Source organism: Onychomys torridus, chromosome 16 (genome assembly GCF_903995425.1).
Source record: "Onychomys torridus chromosome 16, mOncTor1.1, whole genome shotgun sequence".
NCBI classification, from domain to species: Eukaryota; Metazoa; Chordata; class Mammalia; order Rodentia; family Cricetidae; genus Onychomys; species Onychomys torridus.
In genome coordinates, this window is record NC_050458.1 from 54335337 (window position 1) to 54357633 (window position 22297).

Consider the following 22297-nt stretch of genomic DNA (forward strand, 5'->3'; position numbering starts at 1 on the left):
GAGTCCTGGGACCCTGAGAAACCAGGCTATTTGCAGTATCGACTTCCCCATAACTTGAGTAGGAAGCGCAGACTGGAGGCTTTGTAGTGGCCACTGTACAGGCTTCTCCCCAGTACAGTACAGGTACTTTCCTTTGAGAAGCCCTCCGGGGTGCCCGTGAGAGTTTGTCTTCTCGGACCCTCGTGCGCCGTCTATGTGAACCACTGGTTCTCCTCTTAAATTCGCCTTGCTGTCTGGAGCTGTCCTTTCTTGCCTCCTGCCATTTCTCCCAGAGCCAGGTATATAGAAGGTGTTGGGAAGCCTGTTGGATGAAAGTGTTACATAAGCAGCATGTTGTTTTCACAGTGTCGGCCAGCTCTTACCGCCCGGTGGGGGGATGTACCACTGGGCTGAGCAGCAAAAGTGCTTGCCACTCCGTTAACCTCCTGTCACTTAGGCTTGTGTCTGTCTGTTAACGGCACTGCACAGGCCCGGGTCCTGATGCCCCCGGTTGGGTTAGAGGCTTTTGTTGAAAGTCACAGAGAGTAGGGATCAGCTGACCTGGGTACAGGTGTGTGGTAGAAGGTACAGGATGCAGCTTACAGGGAGCGTTGTTCCTCCTGTGTATGCAGCCGGATTTCCATGCTGTAGACTTCTTGGATTCCCCCACCCCCCCCCACCTCCCCCCCCCCCCCGCCCCCTGCACCAGGGTTGTCTGTTTGATCTCCCCTTGGAGCTTTTGCATGGCCCCTTGGGTTTTCTAAGAATTGGATGGGCTGGTGGCTGAAAGAGCGCATTCTAGGATGTCGCAGTTTGCCAGGAGGGCTGCTTTCGAGTGGAACTGTATGGCTGCCACTGGTCCCCGTCATGGGTGCTTGTTTACGCTTGCAGCAGGCACAGAATAAATGCCTCTGTGCTAGGGATCTCTAGCTCACCTGCTCTTTGGGAGGGCAGACTTCTTTCTTCTCCATATTAATTAGGTGACTGGAGTGCCAGATATATATGCGTGTGTGTGTGTGTGTGTGTGTGTGTGTGTGTGTGTGTGTGTGTGAACACTTATGCGTGGGCAGCTTGCCTCTGTTCCCCCCTCCCCGCATCCTTCCCCCCTCTCCCATCTCACACCAGTGGTCCTGACTGTTTTTGAGGAAGTAGACAGCTGGGCTTGGGGCTGAGAGGCACTTGGGTAGGTTGTGATACAGGTTAAGGGGGCTTACCTGGTGTGACAGTGGTCTGCCAGTTGGGAAGTGGCAGAGCAAGTTGGGTGCACTGAGAAGGAAGAGACCCTCAGGCACAGGTTGCCTATGGTTAAAACAAAACGATTATGGACCTTGGTGGGGCTGCAGTGGCTCCTTGTTGCTCTCTGTGGGCTGAGTCTGGCATGGAGCCCAGAAATATGGTCTGCAGGTTCTGGCCCGGACACCACAGTGGAACCTACAAGGGCAAATTTGAAGTGGAGTCAGTAACTTAATCTCTAGCCAAAAGGGCAGGGTCACAGTTTGTTTAGGTGTGTTGAGAGTGTAGCATATTTCTAAGTCCCAGAGAGCTAGCTGGTCATTGGCAGAGCAGGTGAATTTGGCCTGTCCGGGTACTAGGAAGCCCAAGCAGGCTTTTGGGCAGAAAGGAAGATCAAGACCTCGGACACTATACCTAAGCCCAAGAAGTGGTATGGAGACGGTGGTCAACATAGAAGGAGCATGGGCCCAGAGACAGGTGCCTCAAACGAGAGGAGCCGGGTCCAGAGGCAGGAGAATTGGGGCGCCCAGTGCATGCTGGTGGTCAGGGTGTGAGGAGGCCGGACCGCGGCGCCCCGCCTGCCCTTCCCTGGTGCCCGAAGCCTCGGTGGCAGCCCTTCTCCAGCTCCTACCTGGCAGCTCTGCCCGCCGTCCCCCGTGCGCCCACCTCCTGGCCCTCGCTGTTCCTTTGCAGCCGCCCGCGTGGGGTCGGTCTGCGGGGGGGCACCGCGGCCCCAGGGCGCGCCGGCCGCCGCCGCCCGCAGAGGGAGGAGCTGGCGGAGGAGGCGGGGCGCGGAGCGGCCGTGGCATGGAGCGAGCCCGGCGCGCCCGGGAGCGCAGCCCCGCGGCCCCCGAGCCCTGAGCGGGCGCGGCTCGTACGCTGGCGGGAGCGGGCCGGGCGCGGCGGCGCGGCCCATGGAGCGGCCCCGGGCCGGGCCCCCGGCGGGCGGGCGGGCGGCGGGCAGGGCGGTGGGCGCTGCGGCGGCGGCTGCGGTGAGGCCGGCGGCGGGGCCGGGCCGTGCGCCATGGAGGCCCCGGGCGCCGGCTTCGCGTGCCCGCTGCCCCCTGGCATCGCGTCCGTCACCTACGTGTTCGTCTACAGCCCCAGCGGGCCCGGCGGCTCCGGCCCCGCGCCCGGCCCCGGCCCGGCGTCTCCCGCGCCCCCCGCGCCGCCGCCCCGGGGCCCGAAGCGGAAACTTTACAGTGCCGTCCCCGGCCGCAAGTTCATCGCTGTGAAGGCGCACAGCCCGCAGGGCGAGGGCGAGATCCCGCTGCACCGCGGCGAGGCCGTGAAGGGTGAGGGGCGCGGGCGGGGTGAGGGGCGCGAGCGGGCTGGGGGGCGGGCCCCGGGGCAGGCGGCCTGTTTCATGCCGTTTGGGGGGGGTCTCTGTGGTTGGGGTGTCCCCGGGTCATGACAGCAAGCTGCTGTGCCGGGGTCTCTGTCTCTGGCCCTGGTTTTATGGGCTCCTGGCATGAAGCTCTAGCTCTGTCATGGTTAGAGGCTTGGCTCTCGTGGGGCGGTTCTTGTTATGATGGGGGCCAACGACAACTGGGTCCTTGTGTTGGAAGGACCCTAACCCATTACAGAGCTCCCACGCCATGTGGGGTACCTGTGTCACTCTGGGGCTTCTTCATTGGAAATCCTTGGGATACAGGTGAGGGGGGCTTGCCATCTTCAGGGGATCTGTAACAGTTGTGGTTGTCTGTGTACAGTGCACATTTCTTCCATGGATGCTGCCTATTTGGGGGAGACGAGACCCTGTCATCATGGGGCTCTCTGTCTTTATTGGGTTCCTACCTTGGGCACTCCGTCTATGAGGTGGAAGTAGTTGTGAAGATCAGCCCTCCTGGTACATCATGTGGCTTACTCCACTGGCTGCCTCCCGATGACCCTGAGCTCTTGGCAGTGACTCTTGGGTGGATGTCAGTTAGCCTGGTTGGGGGATGTGGCCACGGTGGGCAGGAGGAGCAGGAGCGTGGCCCCTGCTTCTGCCTCTGTCCTCTTCAAGTGTGTCCATCTGTGTCTGTCTGTCTCCCACATGTCCATCCTCTACTGAGGCCATCTGTTCATTTCTCTCTTCTGTGTGGATCACAGAATCTTCCCATGGAGAAATGCTAGGGGATATGGGCTTGGGAAGAGAGCAAGGGTTGGGGTTGGGTCCTCAGCCTCAGGTGGGCAGGGAAGCGGGTGCCCCACAGCTCTGCTTTGCCCTGACAACCTGTCTGGCTTCTCTTCCTAGTGCTCAGCATTGGGGAGGGCGGTTTCTGGGAGGGAACCGTGAAGGGCCGTACTGGCTGGTTCCCAGCTGACTGTGTGGAGGAAGTGCAGATGCGGCAGTATGATACACGGCATGGTAAGTGACCCCCGTTTTGCCCAGGTGGCCCCCAAAGAGCATATGCTTTGAGTCTTCCTTTGGTCTTCTTGGTAACAAGTCTGGACGTTCACTGAGACTATGAAGTAAACTTAGTTACACTCAAGATATATATATATATATATATATATATATATATACAGATCTGTACATACACACTGTGGGTAAGCGTACATGTCCCTAGGAACATGAATGTGTGACCCCGACATGTTCTAAACAGTGAAGAACCTTGGCCGTGCCAACAGGAGGTACACACGCATGGCCATCCTCTGTCTGCATGTGGGCATGTGAGTCTCCAGGGGTGGTGACCACCCCTCTGGCACAGTCTTCACGGAGATACCAGGTTCTTGGAGCTCCCAGTTCATGAGCGGCTGGTAGATAAGTAAGGAGGTCAATGTGAGAAAAGAGGCGTTTTTCCAAAGTGGACAGATTGTCCAAGTGGGCAGAGCAGGAGGCCTGGACCGGCTAAGAGGAAATGAGGCCAGTTGGGCTCCACGGAGTGGTTCGGGGTACCCTGGGGTTGATACGGTCTGAGGGCAGCTAGTTGGTGAAGGATGGCCCCTGATGTTACAGAAATGTGAAAGTGAGAGAGCTGTAGCTCCCGGAGCTGCTGAGCAGCTGGGGTCCAATCTTGCTGAACGCTTGGACTTCTAGGAAGGATCCCTTCGGGTGCTGGTGAAAACAGTGGCTGGTCCTCTGGAGCCCCCATGTGGGCTGCTTACATGGTTAGGGTATCCCCTTCATTGAGTCCTCCGGTATCCTGGGAAGCCACAAGATCAATGATATTATTTCCAGTCCAGAGAGTGACTATGATAATTAACTCTTCCTAAGTGGTGGTCCGGGGTGATTATCAGGGGTATGTCTGGATCAGAGTACACACACGTGTCCCTTTCTCTGTACATAGAGGGTTTGGGCCCTGGGTTTGTGGTGGCCTCGCCTCTACCTTAAGTTGGCAGTTTTCCAGGGGAGCCCACAACTGTGTGGCCAGGAACCTTGGCTCTGTGTCAGACTTGATGGAGGCCTAGGTACTACAGGAGCTCAGTTTCTGCCTGCTGGCTTGCTTTCTTATGTGGCTTATCCCCGCCCTGGCTTTGCTAGTGACTGGGAGTATGGAAGGGGCTAGTTTCACTTACGGCCTGTGGAGAGTCGATAGAGTGAGATCCAAGTGAAAAGGATAGGACAGAGCAGGGGGCAGGGGCTAGGGGCTGCACACCTGCTGAATAGCAGCTAGCTAGTTTTGTGCTTGCCATACGGGTAGGGAGAAGGTTCTGAGGACTCTGGCTCAGGGGCATTTGGTTTAAAGTTCAGGAGGCAGCGTTGGAGTCAGACTCTGAAGGAGGCAGACGTTTGTCAGTTTGTGCTGGCTGCCAGTGGTGATGGCAAGTGTCCGTCTGTGTCCTGTCCCCCCTCCCCACCATCCCTCCCACTCCCCGGGGTGCATAGACCATTGAGAGTGGGAGATCCAGTTAGCCTGAGGAAGCCAAAGAGGGCTTCAAAGCAGAGGTGTTGTTTAGGCTGAATTCTCTGGGTAGCCCCCCCCCCCCCCCCCCCCGCCATGTTTATAGGAATTCAACACAGCCTTTTAGAACTGTGCCCATTCCAACTTCTGTATTTGAGCGGTGTCAGACATGATTTTAGCATTTTTATGTGAATGAAGAGGTGGACCTATCCCTAGCAATCCTGGGAGGTGGGGCCTGTGGTTAGTATGTTTCTGGGATGTCATTAACTGCAAGGGGCAGGGATGTTTAACTGTATGTATGTATGTATGTATGTTTGTATGTATGTATTATTTTGCTACACGAGCAGTTAGCTTTGTGAGGAATGGCTTAGGTGGAATCGGGAGCAAGAGTCTAGTCACCTGTTCTTGGGGTCAAGGTAAAGAATAATCTGACTGAGCAGATAGTTTAGGGTCCAGACCAAGATCTGGGCAAGGCAGAGCAGTGAGTAGCGTGTGTCAAGGTCACAGAGAAAGGACACAAGGGGAGTGATAAATCTGGGCCCTTTCTAGCAAGCACGGGACTCCTTAGCAGGGCCACAGCTATCACAGATGACACGAGGGAGCGGGATTCCAAAGTACCTAGGTGGGTGGGAACTGCATTTGTGGGCCGTGCTTTGGTTGTCTTTTTGGGAGGGGGTAGGAGCAGTCATGGCTTCTCTCTGACCTCAGTTACAATGCCCATCTTGCTGGTCTGGGCAGAACTCCTTGTCTGGGATTTAGGCTGAGTTGTGCCAGAGAGCAGAGGACATCCTGGCAACAGGAACCTGTTTCCAACAGGCCCCACCCCCCTCTAATTCCAGAGTGGGAGTGAAGGAGAACTTTTAAAGACCAAGGACAGAAGCTGTGCTGAGCTGCATAGGTTAGGCCAGCATCTAGTAGGACACAGGTCCTGGCCATTACCTGAGGGGCAAAGATTAGCCTCCTGCAGCACATAACAGGTTGAGGAAGTTGAGCCTTAACTTTGAGGACCGCTGAGGGTAGGAAATGCTGAGGCCAGTGAGTGCAAGGATCTCCATGCCTAACATACCTTTCCATGCTGTCTACCTTCTCCTTTCCAGAATGTTCCACTTGGGAGCTGGTGCTGGGCATAATCCTTTCAGCTGGCTTTCCCATGTGTGATTAATAAAACCAGAACATGAATTTGTGTTATATAATAAATTGTTTGTTTGGTTGATAAAAATGTACCAAACAGGAGGCTTTGTACTAGGAGCTGACCAAGATAGGGCGGCTGCTTCACGGCGCATATCATTTAGGGTCAGGGTTTCGATCGGGGTGTAGGGTAGAGCAGAGAGGTGGGTAGGGTTAACCAAGGTCACAGAGGAGGGGTGCAGGCCACAGAGTAGTTGGTGTGAGAATGATGGAACCAGAGGCTTCCTGTCAACCGCAGGGCTCCCGGACATGGTTCAGCTAGCAAAGCATGTATGTGACTGGGTCAGCTTGCAGGAGGGTGTGCTGGAGCTTAGGAGGAATCTGAGGCCCTCCTTGCTTGATGGGGAGGCTTCCCCTGCACTGGTCTTAGGTGCTGAGTATATGATTGTCACTTAGAGTAGGACAGGTGGGAAGGAGTAAGTAAGCGAGCTGATGTGGCTATTAGGACCCAGGATCTTCCAGCCTGGCTTTCCCTGCTGTGTAAAGAGAGGGTCAGATGTGACAGCTCACTTATTGAGAGTCTCACACATAGTGGCAGGGACCTGAAGTCTGGGCTAGCACTTTTCTCGATAGCCATGTCATTTGATGTGACGATCATCCAACGTTTGCTCCACTCCTGTCTGGGACCAACTGTCTTGTAGCTCAATTACTCATTCATCTAACCACCTACTTATCCAGCAACCTACCCAGCCCACCCAGCTCCCCCTTTCTCCACCCACATATCCCTCCCATCCATCCATCCATCCATCCGTCTGTCCATCTGTCCATCCGCCCACCCACTCACCCATCCATCCATCCACCCATCCACCCACCCACCCGTCTGTCCGTCCACCCACTCACCTATCCATCCACCCACCCACCCATCCATCCATCCACCCACCTATCCATCCATCCATCCATCCATCCACCCACCCACCCACCCACCCACCCACCCATCCATCCATCCATCCATCCATCCACCCACCCACCCATCCACCCATCCACCCATCCACCCATCCACCCATCCATCATCCACGTATCTATCTACCCTTTGACTCATCCATATATTCCCTCAAGCCTTCATCAGCCCATCCATTGATACACACACTTTTTGCATTATCTTATGTCTCATTCATCCGTTTGTCCATGCATCATACCCTCACCCACTCACCTAGCCAGTTGTGTTCAATCTGTTATATATGTCAGGAGCTGTATTGAGCACTTGGGACCCCAGGGGTAATTACATCTCATCGTTTGCTTTAAAGAGTTCATAGTTGCTGGGCGGTGGTGGCACACACCTGTAATCCCAGCACTCGGGAGGCAGAGCCAGGTGGATCTCTGAGTCCGAGGCCAGCCTGGTCTACAGAGCAAGATCCAGGACAGGCACCAAAACTACACAGAGAAACCCTGTCTCGAAAAAACCAAACCAAACCAAACCAACCAAACAAAAAGAGTTCAAAGTAACTGAGAAGACAGGTCATAAAAAGCTGCATATTTTTGCTGGGTATGGTGGCACATGCCTGTAATCCTAGCGTGCAGAAAGCTAAGACAGATATTCTTGAGTTCAAGGTGCAGGCTATATGTAGTGAGATCTTGTCTCAAAAAAAAAAAAAAAAAAAAAAACGAAACAGGTGCTGTAGGACTCTGGAACCCAGCACCTACCCCACATGGTTATCTATAACCCCAGGGGATTCAGCTCCCTCTTCAGGCCTCTGAGTGCACCAGACATACCTGTGGCACACATATAGACATGCAGGGAAACATACAAAGTCAAAACAAATAAAAATCTCTTAAAAACCATAAACAGTAGAGATCCTAACTCATCGGTTCCCTCTGATCTTATTTTCTTTTTGGTTTTCCGAGACAGGGTTTCTCTGTGTAGTTTTGGTGCATTGTCCTGGATCTCGCTCTGTAGACCAGGCTGGCCTCGAACTCACAGAGATCTGCCTGGCTCTGCATCCGGAGTGCTGGGATTAAAGGCGTGTGCCACCACCGCCCGGCTCTGATCTCATTTTCTATCAGTTATATTCTTCCTCTGCTTCTGCTGCCTCCACCCCACACTGCACCTGCCTGCTCCATACACTGAACGCCATTTGCATGATCTTTTTCCTGACTGCCTTACCTGCAGAAGCCCCGCACCCTAAGATCTACAGGCTGCTCCCCCGACTGTCTGGACCTCTGCTCAGCTCTTCTTTTGCTGAGGCCTTCGCTATCCCTAGTACTGTACTTTTTGTACATCCCTTTCCTACTTGCTTTTCTCCTGTTAGCTAGCATTTTATAGTGCTTGCTTGTTTATTTAGTAGCTTATTAACTCCTCAAAGGCAGAGAGACTCTGTTCTGTCCTAAAGTAAACAGTGCCTGGTATGTAGTAGAAGCTTAGCGCATGGTTGTTGAAGTAAAAAATTGAGTCTGGAGAAGTGCTGTGGCCTGAGAACGAGGGAGGGAGGTGCTGGAGGAGGAAATTGAAGACAGTGGTGGTGCCACCTTGAGGCCTTCTGAGGCACTGCAAGTGGAGCCGGCGTTGCCGTTCTGAACCTTAAGGTCTGGCTGTAGCTTGAACATCTGCAAGGCTAAGTGAGGTTCAGCAGGAGGTTATGTCCTGACCAGCTCCATAGTGGCCACGAAGACCTTTGAGATCAAAGGGCATATATTAATATAGTCTATGGAATTTATTAATATAGTTCTCTGGGATACAGTGATTAACATAGTTATTAATTATTAATGTATTTCTGTGGAATACAGTGAAATCAGGGGACAGAGCTTCCTGTAATCCCATTCCTCATTCCTTGCATTTGTGTATCTCGCTGTTGTGAGGAAGCTAGTGGACATGCTGGGATGCTTCCACACTGGTGCTCATAGACACGTGCATGTGCCTGAACCCAACACTTGCATACACGGTGGGTTATACAAACACGTGTTTGTTACTAATGCCTGGAGTATGTACAGATAACAAATATGGCTCTCACTTTCACAGTGTGGATGGGTCACAGACACACATAAGTGCCAACACAGCATTTATACTTTACTGTGAGGTACACATACATGCCCTCTCAGCTCTAAGGCTTGCTGACTGGAACAGTCTGCCTTGTATGGGTTTCTGTGTCTAGCTACATGTCAAGTAAGGGGTGGGGCGCTGCTTTCTCCTTGGGCCCTAACTCCTAGAGGCCAGAATTGCCTGTATGGTTATCTGAACCTTCCTACCTGAGGACTTTTGGCCCTGAAGCCCCAGGATTTGCTCCCACCCCCCTTCGCCACTTATATCTCTACTGCAGAGTGCATGGGGACACAGTTTGGGGAATTTCAGCTAGGTGGAGGCTATGACCATTTCTTGGTCCTTGATGCTCCCTCCAGAAACCCGAGAGGACCGGACGAAGCGTCTCTTCCGTCACTACACTGTGGGTTCCTATGACAGCCTCACTTCACACAGGTATTGGCAGGGTTTGGACACACAGGGACACTAGCTGGACCTCGGGTATCCGATGAAAGGGGAAGTCAGGGTCTGGGGAGGTGGGAGGTGGGCAGGAAGTGGGTGGTTAGCTACCCAGTAGGGTCAGCCTGTCTTGCAGAGCTCCCCTCACTCAACCTTGCTCTCCTCCCTCAGTGATTATGTCATTGATGACAAGGTGGCTATCCTGCAGAAACGGGACCATGAGGGTTTTGGCTTTGTTCTCCGGGGAGCCAAAGGTAATGGGTGCGAGTTTCATGAGGAGGATACTGCATTGCTTGGGGATGTCCTCTGTGCTCTGCCTCGGGCCCCTTTCTGCCCCCTTTAAAGCCTCCCCTCCCCCACTGTGGTTGTATGTCTTGGTGTGGAATGTCCCAGGACAAGGCAGCAGGTCCCTCTCTTTCTTGGCTCCCATTCCCTTGTGGGGAGTCTAACAGAATAGAGATCTTCTGGGTGAGGGTAAATGGGGGACTTCACAGAGGCATGTTCACTGTTTGGGTATCCCCGTCCGCTGTCCACGCCAAAGCAGATTTCTATGCCTGAGAAGTCAGGAGCCTCGAGCCAGCTGAGGTTGCTTTGCCGAGCTTTCCGACAGGATCTTTATCTCGCTCTCCTTGCAGCGGAGACCCCAATTGAGGAGTTTACACCCACCCCTGCCTTCCCTGCACTCCAGTACCTTGAGTCTGTAGATGTGGAAGGTGTGGCCTGGAGGGCTGGGCTTCGAACTGGGGACTTCCTCATTGAGGTGAGGCCCATCCTGTCCCTGCTCAGCAGGAGGGGAGGGGGTTCCTGACCCCTGAGCTCCCTTACACTCGGACCGGACGTCCTACCTAGCTGCTTCTCTGTCCCAGGTGAACGGAGTGAACGTTGTGAAGGTGGGGCACAAGCAAGTGGTGGGTCTCATCCGTCAGGGTGGCAACCGCCTGGTCATGAAAGTCGTGTCCGTGACCAGGAAACCGGAAGAGGATGGTGCTCGGCGCAGAGGTGAGGGCTCAGATCGTTGCCTTCCAGGTTCTAACCCTTGGTACTTGGCCCTTGACCTTGGACTTCAGGCCCACATCCTTCTCCCCATCTCTGACCCTGCACTGCTGACATTATACTCCAGTCCTTATTTGATGCACGGGTCCGTGGTCTTAGATGCCTGACCCCCTGACCAGGCCTCTGACCCCTGATCCTAGATGCCCCCTTCCTCAGATCCCTGTCCCCTTCTTCTGTGAATCCCCCCAGCCCTGGTGTGGCAGAGCCCTCCTTCCCGACGCCGCCAGCAGCTGCCTGGAGGCCGGGTTGTCATGGCAACTGTGAGGTTGACGCTGCTGCTGCTGCTGCTGCTGCTTATTGTGCAGGGAAGGGGGAGGCGGCACCTGAGGGAAGAGGAAAAGCGTCTTCTCCCCGCGCCGACGCCAAAGACGCGGCACAGCCTGGTCCTGAGAGGCTTTGCCGCTGGCCCAGCCCAGGTGTGCCGCTTGCCAGGCCACGCTGTGGGGCTCGTAAATAGCAGTGGTACCTGGGCCTTGGGTGCTTTAGGCAGCAGGAGATTGGCTGGCAGGAGATCCACCCAGCCCCCCATGGGTGGTGCCCACTCACTGGGGCCTTGGAGCCCGCAGGGTGGATGCTCAGATCAGAGCCAGCCAGCATCCTAACCTCTGCTGGTGCTCTTACTACCGTTTGAGGCCTTGGCCCTGGGGGAGTCTTAAGGGCCCTCGGGGCCCAACTGCCCTGGCTCTGCTGCTCCCTGAGCTCCTCACGCCATGAAGAAGTTTGCATCTAGCCGCAGCCTGAACAAGATCTTGGCACAGTGTGACTCGTCTTCAAGGGAGTACGAGGAGATCCAGGCAGTGGAGCGAAAGTGGCATTTGCACCTAGCCACTCCGCGCCGCCTGCTGCTAGACAGGAGGGCCAAGGCCTCCCTCTTCTTTGCAGCCCCACCACCCCCAAAGAGGGCCCCCAGCACCACGCTGACCCTGCGCTCCAAGTCCATGACGGCCGAGCTGGAGGAACTGGGTGAGCATCGCGGGTGGACGGTGGGTGGACGGTGGTCTGCGACGGGCTGGCCAAAGAGAGCTGGACACGGGCAGTTTGGGAGGGCAGTGGTGCCGAGCTGGGGCTAAGGCCAGGGAGAGACAGAAGGAAGGACAGATGGTTGAGGAGACAGGTCAGCAGTTCGGGTACGGACCGGAGTGCTGGGAAGATTGGGTACCAGTGTGGTGAGGAGTGAGATAACCAGAGGAGAGAAGAGGGCTCGGGGCAGCCTGAGGAGCTGGAGTTGGGCAGGGACAACCAGGACAGATGGCAGGGGAACAAGGTCTGGCCCTGGAGCGTGCCCGCATGCATGTGTGTGAGTGCTGTCCCTGGTTCTGTGCTTTTCCACTAAGACTTCGCTCTTGTATTTCAACCTAGCTGGCAAAGAGCAGTGGTAGGGCGGCCTAGAGTCTGCTCCTGGATCTGACTGGCATGAGCTGGGTCATGTTTTGTGTTTATTTTGCTCGGTTGGTACCTGTTCACTTATCTGCCAAGTGAGTCTACTGACCTAACAGAGGTGTTGTGTGAGCACCTCTTACTCTGTGAGGGATGGGGCCCGGTGAACGGCGGGAGGCAGGCGGGTCAAAGTATGTTAGGCTCGGATGGATACAGTCCCAGGTTGACTTCAGACAGCCTCATTGTGGGCATGTCCTGAGATACACGACCCCGTCCTGACATATGACGGTTGCCAGCTTTATCATGGCCATGTTCCATATGCATAGCACATCCTGTTTGCATGTGCACATGTATGGCAGTTACCAGCCTTGTTTTAGGCATGTCTCATGTACATGACTACAATGTCCTGACATGTGTAAAAGTTAACCAGACTTAACCATGGACATGTCCCATGTACATGACCACCACATCTTGACAGGTGTAGCAGTTACCAGCCTTGTCGTGGCCATGCCTCGTTTGCGTGACCGTATCTTGACACATATGCCAGTTAACCTTGTCATGGACATGTCTCATATTCACAGCCATGTCCTGACATGTGACATTTACCAGCCTCGTCATAGGTATGTCCTATATGCATGATCACATCTTGACACATAGGACTGTTTCCAGCCTCATCCTAGGCATGTGCTGATGTATGTGATTTTCATTGTCATTGTGGGCATGTGCTAATATATTTTGACTGTTAAGAGCCTTACTGTGGGAGGTTATGGGTTAACAGTTCCATGGTAGGTATATTCCAACACATGTGACTGACTGAAACACTCTTTGCTTCTGTGGTTTGAGGCTAGTCTCAATCCCAGACTTTCCCCTGGCTTCAGTCATAAAAGGAAACCCTTATTCTGGCTCCCAGAACTATCCCTGTCTTTGTTTATAGACCGAGTGCTGGCCATGTCCCAGCCATAGGCTGAGCTGCCACATTCCAAGCAGGTGCCTTGACTGAAGTTTGGAAAACTGTTATCAAGATAGAAGGGGCTGACATGATCAAGATTTCCCATGATCAAACTCTGAGTAAAATAAATAAAAACTACAGATAGTGTGAAGGAGGCGGACTCCTCTTGTTTCAGAAATAAAGCAGGAAATCAAAGCCAGAGGAATTGGAAACTGGGGCTTCCAACTCCTGACAGAGGTCCTCAACACGGTAGAAGATGTGCTGTGGACTTGTGAAAGCCAGAGACAACCACAGGCATTGGGATTAGCATAAAATCAACTGGAGGGGCTGGAGTGACGGCTTAGTACTTAAGAGCACTGGTTGCTCTTGCAGAGGGCCCAGGTTTGGTTCTCAGCACGCACACAGTGGCTCCTCACCATCTGTAGCTCCAGTTCTAGTGGATCCAACCCCTTTGACCTTGGGGGTGGGGAGAGGGCACCAGGCATGAATGTGGTGTGTGCCCATGGGCACTTGCACGCACACATGCACACACACACACACACACACACACACACACACACACACACACACGCACACACACATGCATACACTCAAAGTAGATAAAGTAAAAAGTTTATGTTACTATAAAGGCAAGAAAACTAACAGAATTAATGAAATGAACAATAATAAGCATGTTTGGGAATTTTTAACTTACTGATACAAACAAACAAACAAACAAACAAACAAAAAGCTACAAATGAGAAGCGTCTGTGGCTTGGATACACAATATCCAGGACTCACTAAAAACAAAGCAGTGAGTAAGAAGTTCAGTCTGAGCCTACCCAGAATCAGCTTAGGAAGCAGATGAGGTAGACATCAAGGACCAGTTAGGGGACCTGAGGACAAGCGAGGAGACCTCAATATCTACTTGATAAGAAAACAATAGAAAGGCTAAGGGTTTCCCCAAGGTCAACGGAAGTGTAATACTTCATTCAGAAGAAGTATGTCACAAATAAATATAATTTGTCAGAATAAAACTTTAGAATACCATAGAAAAGCAGAAAAATCTTACCAGAGCCAGTAGAGGGAGCCAGTTGGCTTAGAAATGAGTGATGGTTTGCTTTTAGACTTTCCTCAGTTATGATAGAAGTTATGGTGCAAAGTGGGGTGCAGATACTTCCCCAACTAGTTACACATCCTATCCAAACTTGTTGACTAGAGTGAGCAGAGGCACTAGCAGACTTCTGGCCTTAGGGTTTAACCTAACCTATTAGTCTCAGAGAGCAGACCCGTGACATGGATCAGTACACCAATATGAGTAGACCACTGGGGCTGACTGGACACTAATGCATGGCTCTGGACTCTCTTACTAGAAGCGGTTCCATAACCAGGTCAGAAAGGCCCTTCAGACTTTGCACAAAGAGCTGTTAATGATCCTGAACTCTGCACTCTGTGAACCAAGGGGCATCCCTCCGAGAGTGGAAGAACTCCGTGTGGCTATGGCTTTTGCCTGTAGAAATGGGGGCCGAAGAGTTGAGTCTTCCCCTCTGCTCCAGAAGCTTTGGGAGAGGGTCACCCCGTTACATTATAGATCCTGATGGGCCAGAGGAGTAGGGTATCATATTTCTGAGTAGAGTCTAAGAGGGCTGTGGGAATGGTTCAGCAGGAGCCTGTGCCTACCCTTCTGGGCCCAGGATCCTATTTATTGAGACTGGAACCGGGTTCAAAATGGGGCTGTGTTTAGAAAAAGACCCAACAGTCAGGGGCCCAGTGAGCTGCCCTGACTCAAAGACACCTGTCTTAGGAGGTGACCTGGTCCTTCTGGGAATGCCTGGTTTGAAGAAGCCAGGCCAACATAGAGTTCTCCAAGTACCCAACAGAACATCCCATAATCCAGTGTTTGTTCTTTTTGTTTGTTTGAGCAGGGTCATCCTATACCTAAGGCTGCTGTTGAATTGCCCATGCCTTCTGAGTTCTGGGATTAACATGCCTGGATGATTTACATGTGTTTTTTCTTTAAGACAGGGTTTCTTTGTGTTGTTTTGGTGCCTGTCCTGGATCTTGCTCTGTAGGCCAGGCTGACCTCGAACTCGCAGAGATCTGCCTGGCTCTGCCTCCCGAGTGCTGGGATTAAAGGCGTGCGCCACCACCGCCTGGCTGCTTGTGTTTTCAAAAGGTAGAAATAAGACATGTTGAGTCACCACTGTTAGAAACATGTCTATCCTGCCACTCACTTGATGGAACCCTTTAGGGAGCCATGTTTGTCAAAAAGATGACCTGAACACCCGGAAAGGGAAAAACTGTGAGGTGGGGGACGTGGGTGCAGAGTGGAGGCCTGTGCCGTGTAGAGGGTGAGGCAAGGCGACGCAGGAGGAAGAACTGATGGAGTGAGCAGAGGCTGATCCAAAATTAAACAAATGAATTAAATGAAATGAAAGTGGTGGTGGTGGCTGGCAGCAATCAGTGGGAGAACTCTACCTGTCAATCAGGAGGTCGAGGCAGGAGGATTGCTGTGAGTTCCAGGCCTGTGTGGGCAACAGAGTGAGTTCAAGGTCAGCCTGGCCTATGTAGCAGGATCCTGTCTCAAAAAGAGAAGGGTTGTTTGTAAGAGTTGGGGGAGGGAGGAAGCTTAGATAACCGCTTTCCACTCCCATTCTGGTCTGGGTTCCTTTACCATGTTCGTATACGCTCAGCGTGAGTCACGTGGGTTAATGGGGGCCAATGTCAGGACCCTAATGTGGTCAGACTGTTCCTGTTCATTTGTTTAGGCGAACTTAAGACTTCGCTTAATTTCTGGGTCTTTCTCTTGTGATGCGGTCAGGGTGGGTCTCTGCTACTTACTGCCTTAGTCCAGAAAAGATTCCTTTACCGAACATGCTTGCTTTGCTGTTTACATCTGCTTGCTGCTAGAAATCTGCTTTGGAACATGAAGGTGTGTATCAGTAGTGGAGTGCTTGCCTGGCATGTTCAAGGCCCTGCGTTCCATCTACAGGACTGCGTAAAAACAACAACAACAACAACAACAAACAAAAACCCAACGGAAATGTCAGTACAGAATGTACTCATAGGTGACCACTTTGGTGAAGAGCAGACTCTGAACTTCTTTTTCGTAGTTCTGTGTCTTCGTTCTGAACAAACATTTGGCTGCTCTAAGTGCAGAAGTGCAGTTTAATTGTGTACCTCTTCGTGTGTGCATGTGTGCACCTGTGTGTGTCTGTGTATGTGCATGTGTGTGAGTGTGCATGTCCACGCAGCGTGTGTATTCCCGCTTTGGCTTGTCCTCTTCTAGAGTGTTAGAGTATTGGTAGGCTTGTGCTCCTGGTGCAAGAAGGAGGAGGTGTAGATGGGGACCTCCCTATGAAGGCCTGGGTGTTGGGAGGTGGGGGTGGGGAACCCATGGTGCAAATGACCCAGGTGCCATGGGCCGCCGCCGCCTTCTTACCTGCTCTGCTCTGTTTCTCAATTCCAAGCTTCCATTCGGAGGAGAAAAGGGGGTAAGTCTTCTGCTGTCTTTTTAGGCCTGGCTTGCCTGTCCCTACCCAGGGGTACTGGTACTGGTGTGTGATGAGACTCCAGTCCAAGTCAGAGTGGTCTGGAATCCGGCACACTCTCTGGTCCCTGCCTGGGGATTTGGTAGGGACGTGGTGAAGGATGGATGGGGCATTCCCAGGGGTTTCACTGGGATTAATAGGGGGCACAACCATAGTCCTTGTGGGTTCAGGTGAGCTCGGGGATGTGACCTATGGAGATAGTCTGGTGGGGAGAAGGTAGGAGAATTCCTGGTGGGGGCCCCTGCAAATGTCATGGCCTGGAGTAGGGGAGGGGAGGGTCTATGAGGGTCAGGCCACAGAGCTTAGGGCAGCCAGGTGCCTAGGCTGTGTTGGGATGGTGGTATTAGGGTTTTAGGCTCTGCCTTGTGATGTATCTTTTGTCTTTTTCTTTGCCTAAGCCAACTTCATACTGCTGAGTTGGAGGATTGAGCGTAGAGCAGAGCCTCTTACAGAATAGGGATTTATTTAATCTGTTGGCACTGGGAAGAGAGCTGGACTCCCCTGAACAGAAACACTCCTGCCCCTAGGCTATTGACTTCACCATCCTTTCTTCTGGTTCCACCCTGGTGTCCTTGGAGGCTCTTTCTCATGTGACTTGTGTATCCAGCATGGCATCAGGGACACAGGGTCCATGTGGGGCTAGAGACATCAGGGCCTAGACTGGGTACTGAGGTCCAGCATCTGGGGGAGTTTTCCCCGGCTTCTTCTGCTCCCTCTGCCTTTTGAGTGGATGGGAGTCAGGCTTAGATATGCTCATAGCCCAGGGTGTGTGGACTTGTGCATCCCACATCCCTTCCTCCTCTTACTGCTGATGCACTGAGCCTTGCCTGGGCAGGGGGACTCTCTAGTTTTCAGAATCTGACCAGTGGACCCCCCCCCCCTCAGTCTCCTCTTGCTAAGATCTGCATTCTAGCTCCATGATAGTAGGGCTCCCAGGATGCTAGGCTGTGGTCATGCCCTTCTTCCAGCTATGGGGGAAATGGCTGGTTTGTCGCTTCCACAGACCCTTCTTTCCATCCCTGCTTGGATCCCCAATATACTTTGCCCTGAACCCAGATGGCTGGCCCCTTCGAAGGCTGGTGGAAATGACAACACTTGGTTCCTAAGGGATGTTATTTCCTTTTTAAAAAATATCTAAAGTAAATATGTTTTCTCATTTTGTTGTGGATTAATGTTGCGAAGAAGTGTTCAACTTTTCACCTATAGAGTTCTTGACTTCTTCCTCTTGGAAACAATTCGTGCTTGGCCTCAGCACTATAGCAACGTAACCCTAAACAGCTGCTTTGTGAAACTGTGTGCACACTGCTTGGATCTCTTGGAGCAGGTTCTGTTGGATTTTTTTTAGTTAAGAGACACATGTTCTCTAAGTCCATGGCTCAGGTGACAGTGTGCCTTGGTAGGAAATGTGTTACCACGGGACTTCTCTTTCCCCTTATGTCTTTACTCCTGCAGTTTCTGGATGGTGTGGCAGCAAAGATCCGTGATCTGGGATAGTGCTTTTTGTGCATCATTTTGTCCCTGGGAAACAGGAGGAGGATGATAGGATCTTGAGGTGGTTACTGTGGTAGCCATGTAAAACTTGGCATGTACTGTATATCACCAAGGACTTGGCTAGGGTAGGGATCCCACCTTTCAAAAGGAAGTTGTTCATTTCCTTAGAACGACAAATGAGAAGACCTTTTGCATCTGTAGTCTCTGTACAGGTAACACCTGGTGGTACTGGAAGCCATGCTTGGGCCTTACAAATTTCTCTACAGTGGGAGCATGTTTTGCAGGCAAAGTACTGTGTTGTTCAGGGCTCCAAAGGGGCAGAGTATGAGGAACCCACAAATTGTTGATGAAGATAAGGTAAATGTCCTGGCTGTGCCTTCAGCATCTACGTTGGCCAGTGTGGTCTGCTTTGGCTAGAGTGGTTGTGGGCTCCTGTGTGCTCATTTCCCCTAAAGTCATGCCACATAGAAGTCGTTTATGACTGGTTTGTTAGGTGAAGGACCTGGGTCTCAGAGGGCATACATCTGAACAGAATCAGTCTGCAAGGAGGGGGATCTCAATATGCTACTTAGTGAGATCGCCTCGGGAGTTAATTTACTTCTGCGCAGCAATGGAGAAATGAGATAGAAACAGTAGGTGCTGGTGAGCAGCTGGGGGTTGGGTTTGGAAGAAATAGATGTTCAGACTTGACCACAGGAGTTCTCCAGCAATGGCACTTTGTGAGTAGAAGGGTTGCTAAGCCAAGTGTCCCCTGAAGGTGTGCACGGACTTCATGAGTTAAGTATGGTCTGGGGGACAGGTGGAGCCTGGGGCTGCTGAGTGAGGCTATGCACATAAAAGCACAGCCCTAACCTCCAGTGGACACTTGAACACTGCCCCTGAGTGGACTCTGGGTAGGAGTGAGGTAACCGCATCTCAGACAGCCTCTGGATACTTTTAAGGTTTCCAAAAGCCCTTTCCCTCTCTGAAATGGTTTTCCCTTGTAGTTGAGTCTGATCTCAGACTTGTAATCTTGCTTCAGCCTCCCAAAGAATGGGATTACAGGGATTTGCTAGCTGCTTTTCCTGCTGCTAGGATAAAGCACAGTGAAAGAAATGCGTGAGGAAGGAAGGATTTATTTGCTCCCACTTTGAGGGCTTCTCCATGCCTAGTCGGGAAGGAGAGAACGGTGAATGTTCTTGTGAGGCTGTGTGTTGTCCCCCCCCCTCCCCCTTTTAAGCAGTTTGGGACCAAAGCTCAGGAAATGGTCCTACCCACTTTTAGGGTAGACCTTCCCACATCAACTATCATGGTCCAGATAACCCCTCACAGGTGTGTCTGGGGGCTTGTCTCCTAGGTGATTCTGAATTCTGTGTCAGGTTGACAGCAGTAACCGTCACACACGGTGTGCCATCACACTGGATTCTCTGCATCTCCCCCCCCCCCCCCCAATGAAAGTACCACTTTTCTTTCTTTGGAGGGGAGTGTGTGGTGTATGTAAGTATGTGTGCGTGTGTGCGTGCACCTTTCCATGCGTGTGTGTAGGTCAGAGGTCTAACTGATGAGTTTCTTCCTCAGTCATTCTCCGTCTTATTTTGGGGGACAGGTTCTCTCACTGAACCCAGAGCTTACATTTGGACTAGAGTCGGGGGAGGGCAGTGAGTCCCTAGGACCTGTATGTCACTGTTTCCGAGTGCTGAGGTGACGGGGCATGGATTACCAGACTCAGCTTTTGATGTGGGTGCTGGGGATCCGAACTCAGGCCTTCATGCTTGGGCAGCAAGCACTTGACTCACCTAAGCCATCTCCACAGCCCCCCAAAGTCCCATTTTTAAAACAGTCACTTTAATAAAAAGTGATTGCACAAAGCTTTTCATTTTATAACGGCTGTGACAGGAGTATGCCTGAGGCCGCCTGGTGTCTCCCTACCAAGCTCTTCTTAGGCGTCAGCCTTAAATGGAGCTGAAGTCTGAGGAGTCTGGGTGGGTAGGCTCTGGGTGAGGAGAGTCCTTTCCGTACCACATCTGTTTCTCCTCTTTCCTTACCTCCCATCCCACTGGAACCGTCTTTCTGTATGGGCAAGGAGGAAGGAGCTGTGGTCTCCTGGTGTCGAATTGAACCACTCTGAGATCCCCAGGTTGAGTTTTATTCTTAGGAGATATTTCCCATCTGCCTGTTCATTCCTTGGTTATCAGCTTATTCACCCATTCAGCGTCTCTTGCTTGAATATTAGTGTCTGTCCCTGGAGCCATGGTCCCACTAGAAATAGCTTCCCGTGGGGAGTGGTGGAGGCTAGGCCATGTGCTGAGAAAAGGCACTGGAGGTGAGGGACTGAGGGAAATGGATCTGAGTGGTCTGTCTCTGAATCTGGTCTCTCTATGCCCAGTCATTGTGGTCACTCCAAGTGGCCACAGAGCCCAGGGTCTCCTTAAGGACAGACTTCGGCTGGTTCAAGAACTGGGTCCTGAGGTCTGAGGGACACTGATGGGACACAAGATCTAGGGCCTCAGGCAGTGAGAGACCTAGGGGTGGGTAGGGTTCATTGGCTCATGAGTGCCAAGGGGCTGGCATCGGTTGCTGGCATGGGTGGGTGTGGCAGTGAGGCCGAGGAAGCTCTGGGGCTGAGGTTGCATCGCTTCGGTTGTGCAGAAAAGCTGGATGAGATCCTGGCGGTTGCCGCGGAACCGACACTGAGGCCAGACATTGCAGATGCTGACTCCAGGGCAGCCACTGTCAAGCAGCGTCCCACCAGCCGGAGGATTACCCCTGCCGAGATCAGCGTAAGCCAGCCTTGGGCCAGGGCTCTGGGATGGTCAGGTCCAGGGCCTGGGGATCAGAGGGTCATGCGCCTCTCTTTTGAGGTAAGAGTTCTTTATTTGGATCCCTTCTCCAGAGGAGGTGGAGCTCTCCACGGCCTCTCTGGGGAGATGTCTGGGACTGTCTCAGTCCGTAGAATGTAGTTCAGCTCACTTCTATGGGTACAGCGTTTAGCGCCTCTGACGTTAGTCAGATTTTGTGTCACCCTGGGACTCCTGGGGTCCCCAACTTTGCTGAGCCTGTAGCACAGCATATTCCTGTGTGTGGATTCATACGCCTGGCACTGTGGATTCTTCCTCTGTCTCTATTGACTACGCCCAGGGCCTGTACTTCTGTGTTCTTTTTACCGCCCATATAATGAAGGCCCCAACCAAGCATGGGCACCAGTGCCTTTGGGATGTCTGGTGTGTGGGTGTCTGGTGTGTGGGTGTCTGGTCTAGTTTAGGATGGGTGGGGCTGGATGGAGAACTGGGTGCCCGGTACCCTGGAACTTCCATGTTCCTCCCTGACCCCACAGTCATTGTTTGAGCGCCAGGGCCTCCCAGGCCCAGAGAAGCTGCCGGGTTCTCTGCGGAAGGGGATTCCACGGACCAAATCTGTAGGTATGGCTGGGTTGATGGACTGCTTGGGGTTGGGCTGGCTGGGCTGGCGTGGGTGGCTTCAGGGTGGGAGGACCCCATCTCTCTCTGCGAAGTTCAAGGGTGCTGTTTGGTTTATGGACCTGAGTTGGTTCTTCTACTCAGAGATGTGCCGTGGGAAGACACCTTTGAGATTCTTTTCCCAGTCCGCCTCTCTTCCATCCACAGGCACCCCTTGGTCCTTCTCTTCCTGTCCATCCCTTCTGCCTTACACAGATAACAGCTGCCATCAGGACAGCTATTTCCTGTCCTCTCAGACAGAGTGCAGGTCCAGTTTTTCATCCTAAAATTACTCTCCCCTTGAACCACTCCATCTCTCCAGGTAGCATCCTCTCCCTGTCCCTTCATGGTCAGACCCAAAAGGTCACCTGTAATTGCTCTCTCGTCCCCATATGCTCATAAATCTGAAGCAGCTGGGTCTCTCTACAGCTAGATAGAAGCTGCTCCCGCTCGGGTCATCAGTAGCCTTGGGGCATTCCCGTGGCAGACACTATTAGCCATCCTTTTATTGATCTCAGTTGACATTTTTTTTTTTCTCCTTCCTCTGTGAAACTCCTTGTATTGTGGGAGTGAGTTTCTTGCTCTCTCTCCTCCTTCCTTGGCTGCATTTGCTCAGCATAGCCCAACAGTAGGCCAAGTCAAGCCTGTGCCCTTAGCCTCTTTTTCTTCTGTCCACTGTACTGTGGAGCTTCGTCAATCCCTGGCTGCCATCACGCTCCACACTTGGCTGCCTCTTCTAATCAATCCCAGGCCAGGATCTCTGACAAGCCCTGCTTGCTGCGTGTTTCTTAGGCATTTAGTCTCCTTGATATGTTGACCCATCC

At 52.6% G+C, this 22297-nt stretch overlaps 1 protein-coding gene across 4 annotated transcripts in view; it reads left to right on the top strand.

Moving 5' to 3' along the window:
* Positions 1–22297, top strand: part of Shank3 (SH3 and multiple ankyrin repeat domains 3) — a 58724-nt gene that overhangs the window by 20666 nt on the left and 15761 nt on the right. For 3 of the 4 annotated variants that reach the window (XM_036208001.1, XM_036208000.1, XM_036207998.1), the window contains exons 11-20: positions 2314–2507; positions 3452–3565; positions 9561–9636; positions 9811–9893; positions 10275–10399; positions 10506–10638; positions 11575–11655; positions 16468–16491; positions 20668–20798; positions 21353–21437. In XM_036208001.1, coding sequence (XP_036063894.1) covers positions 2314–2507; positions 3452–3565; positions 9561–9636; positions 9811–9893; positions 10275–10399; positions 10506–10638; positions 11575–11655; positions 16468–16491; positions 20668–20798; positions 21353–21437 — 1046 coding nt within the window. The remainder of the gene's footprint in view (positions 1–2313; positions 2508–3451; positions 3566–9560; positions 9637–9810; positions 9894–10274; positions 10400–10505; positions 10639–11574; positions 11656–16467; positions 16492–20667; positions 20799–21352; positions 21438–22297) is intronic. The other variant, XM_036207999.1, reaches the window with a different exon arrangement.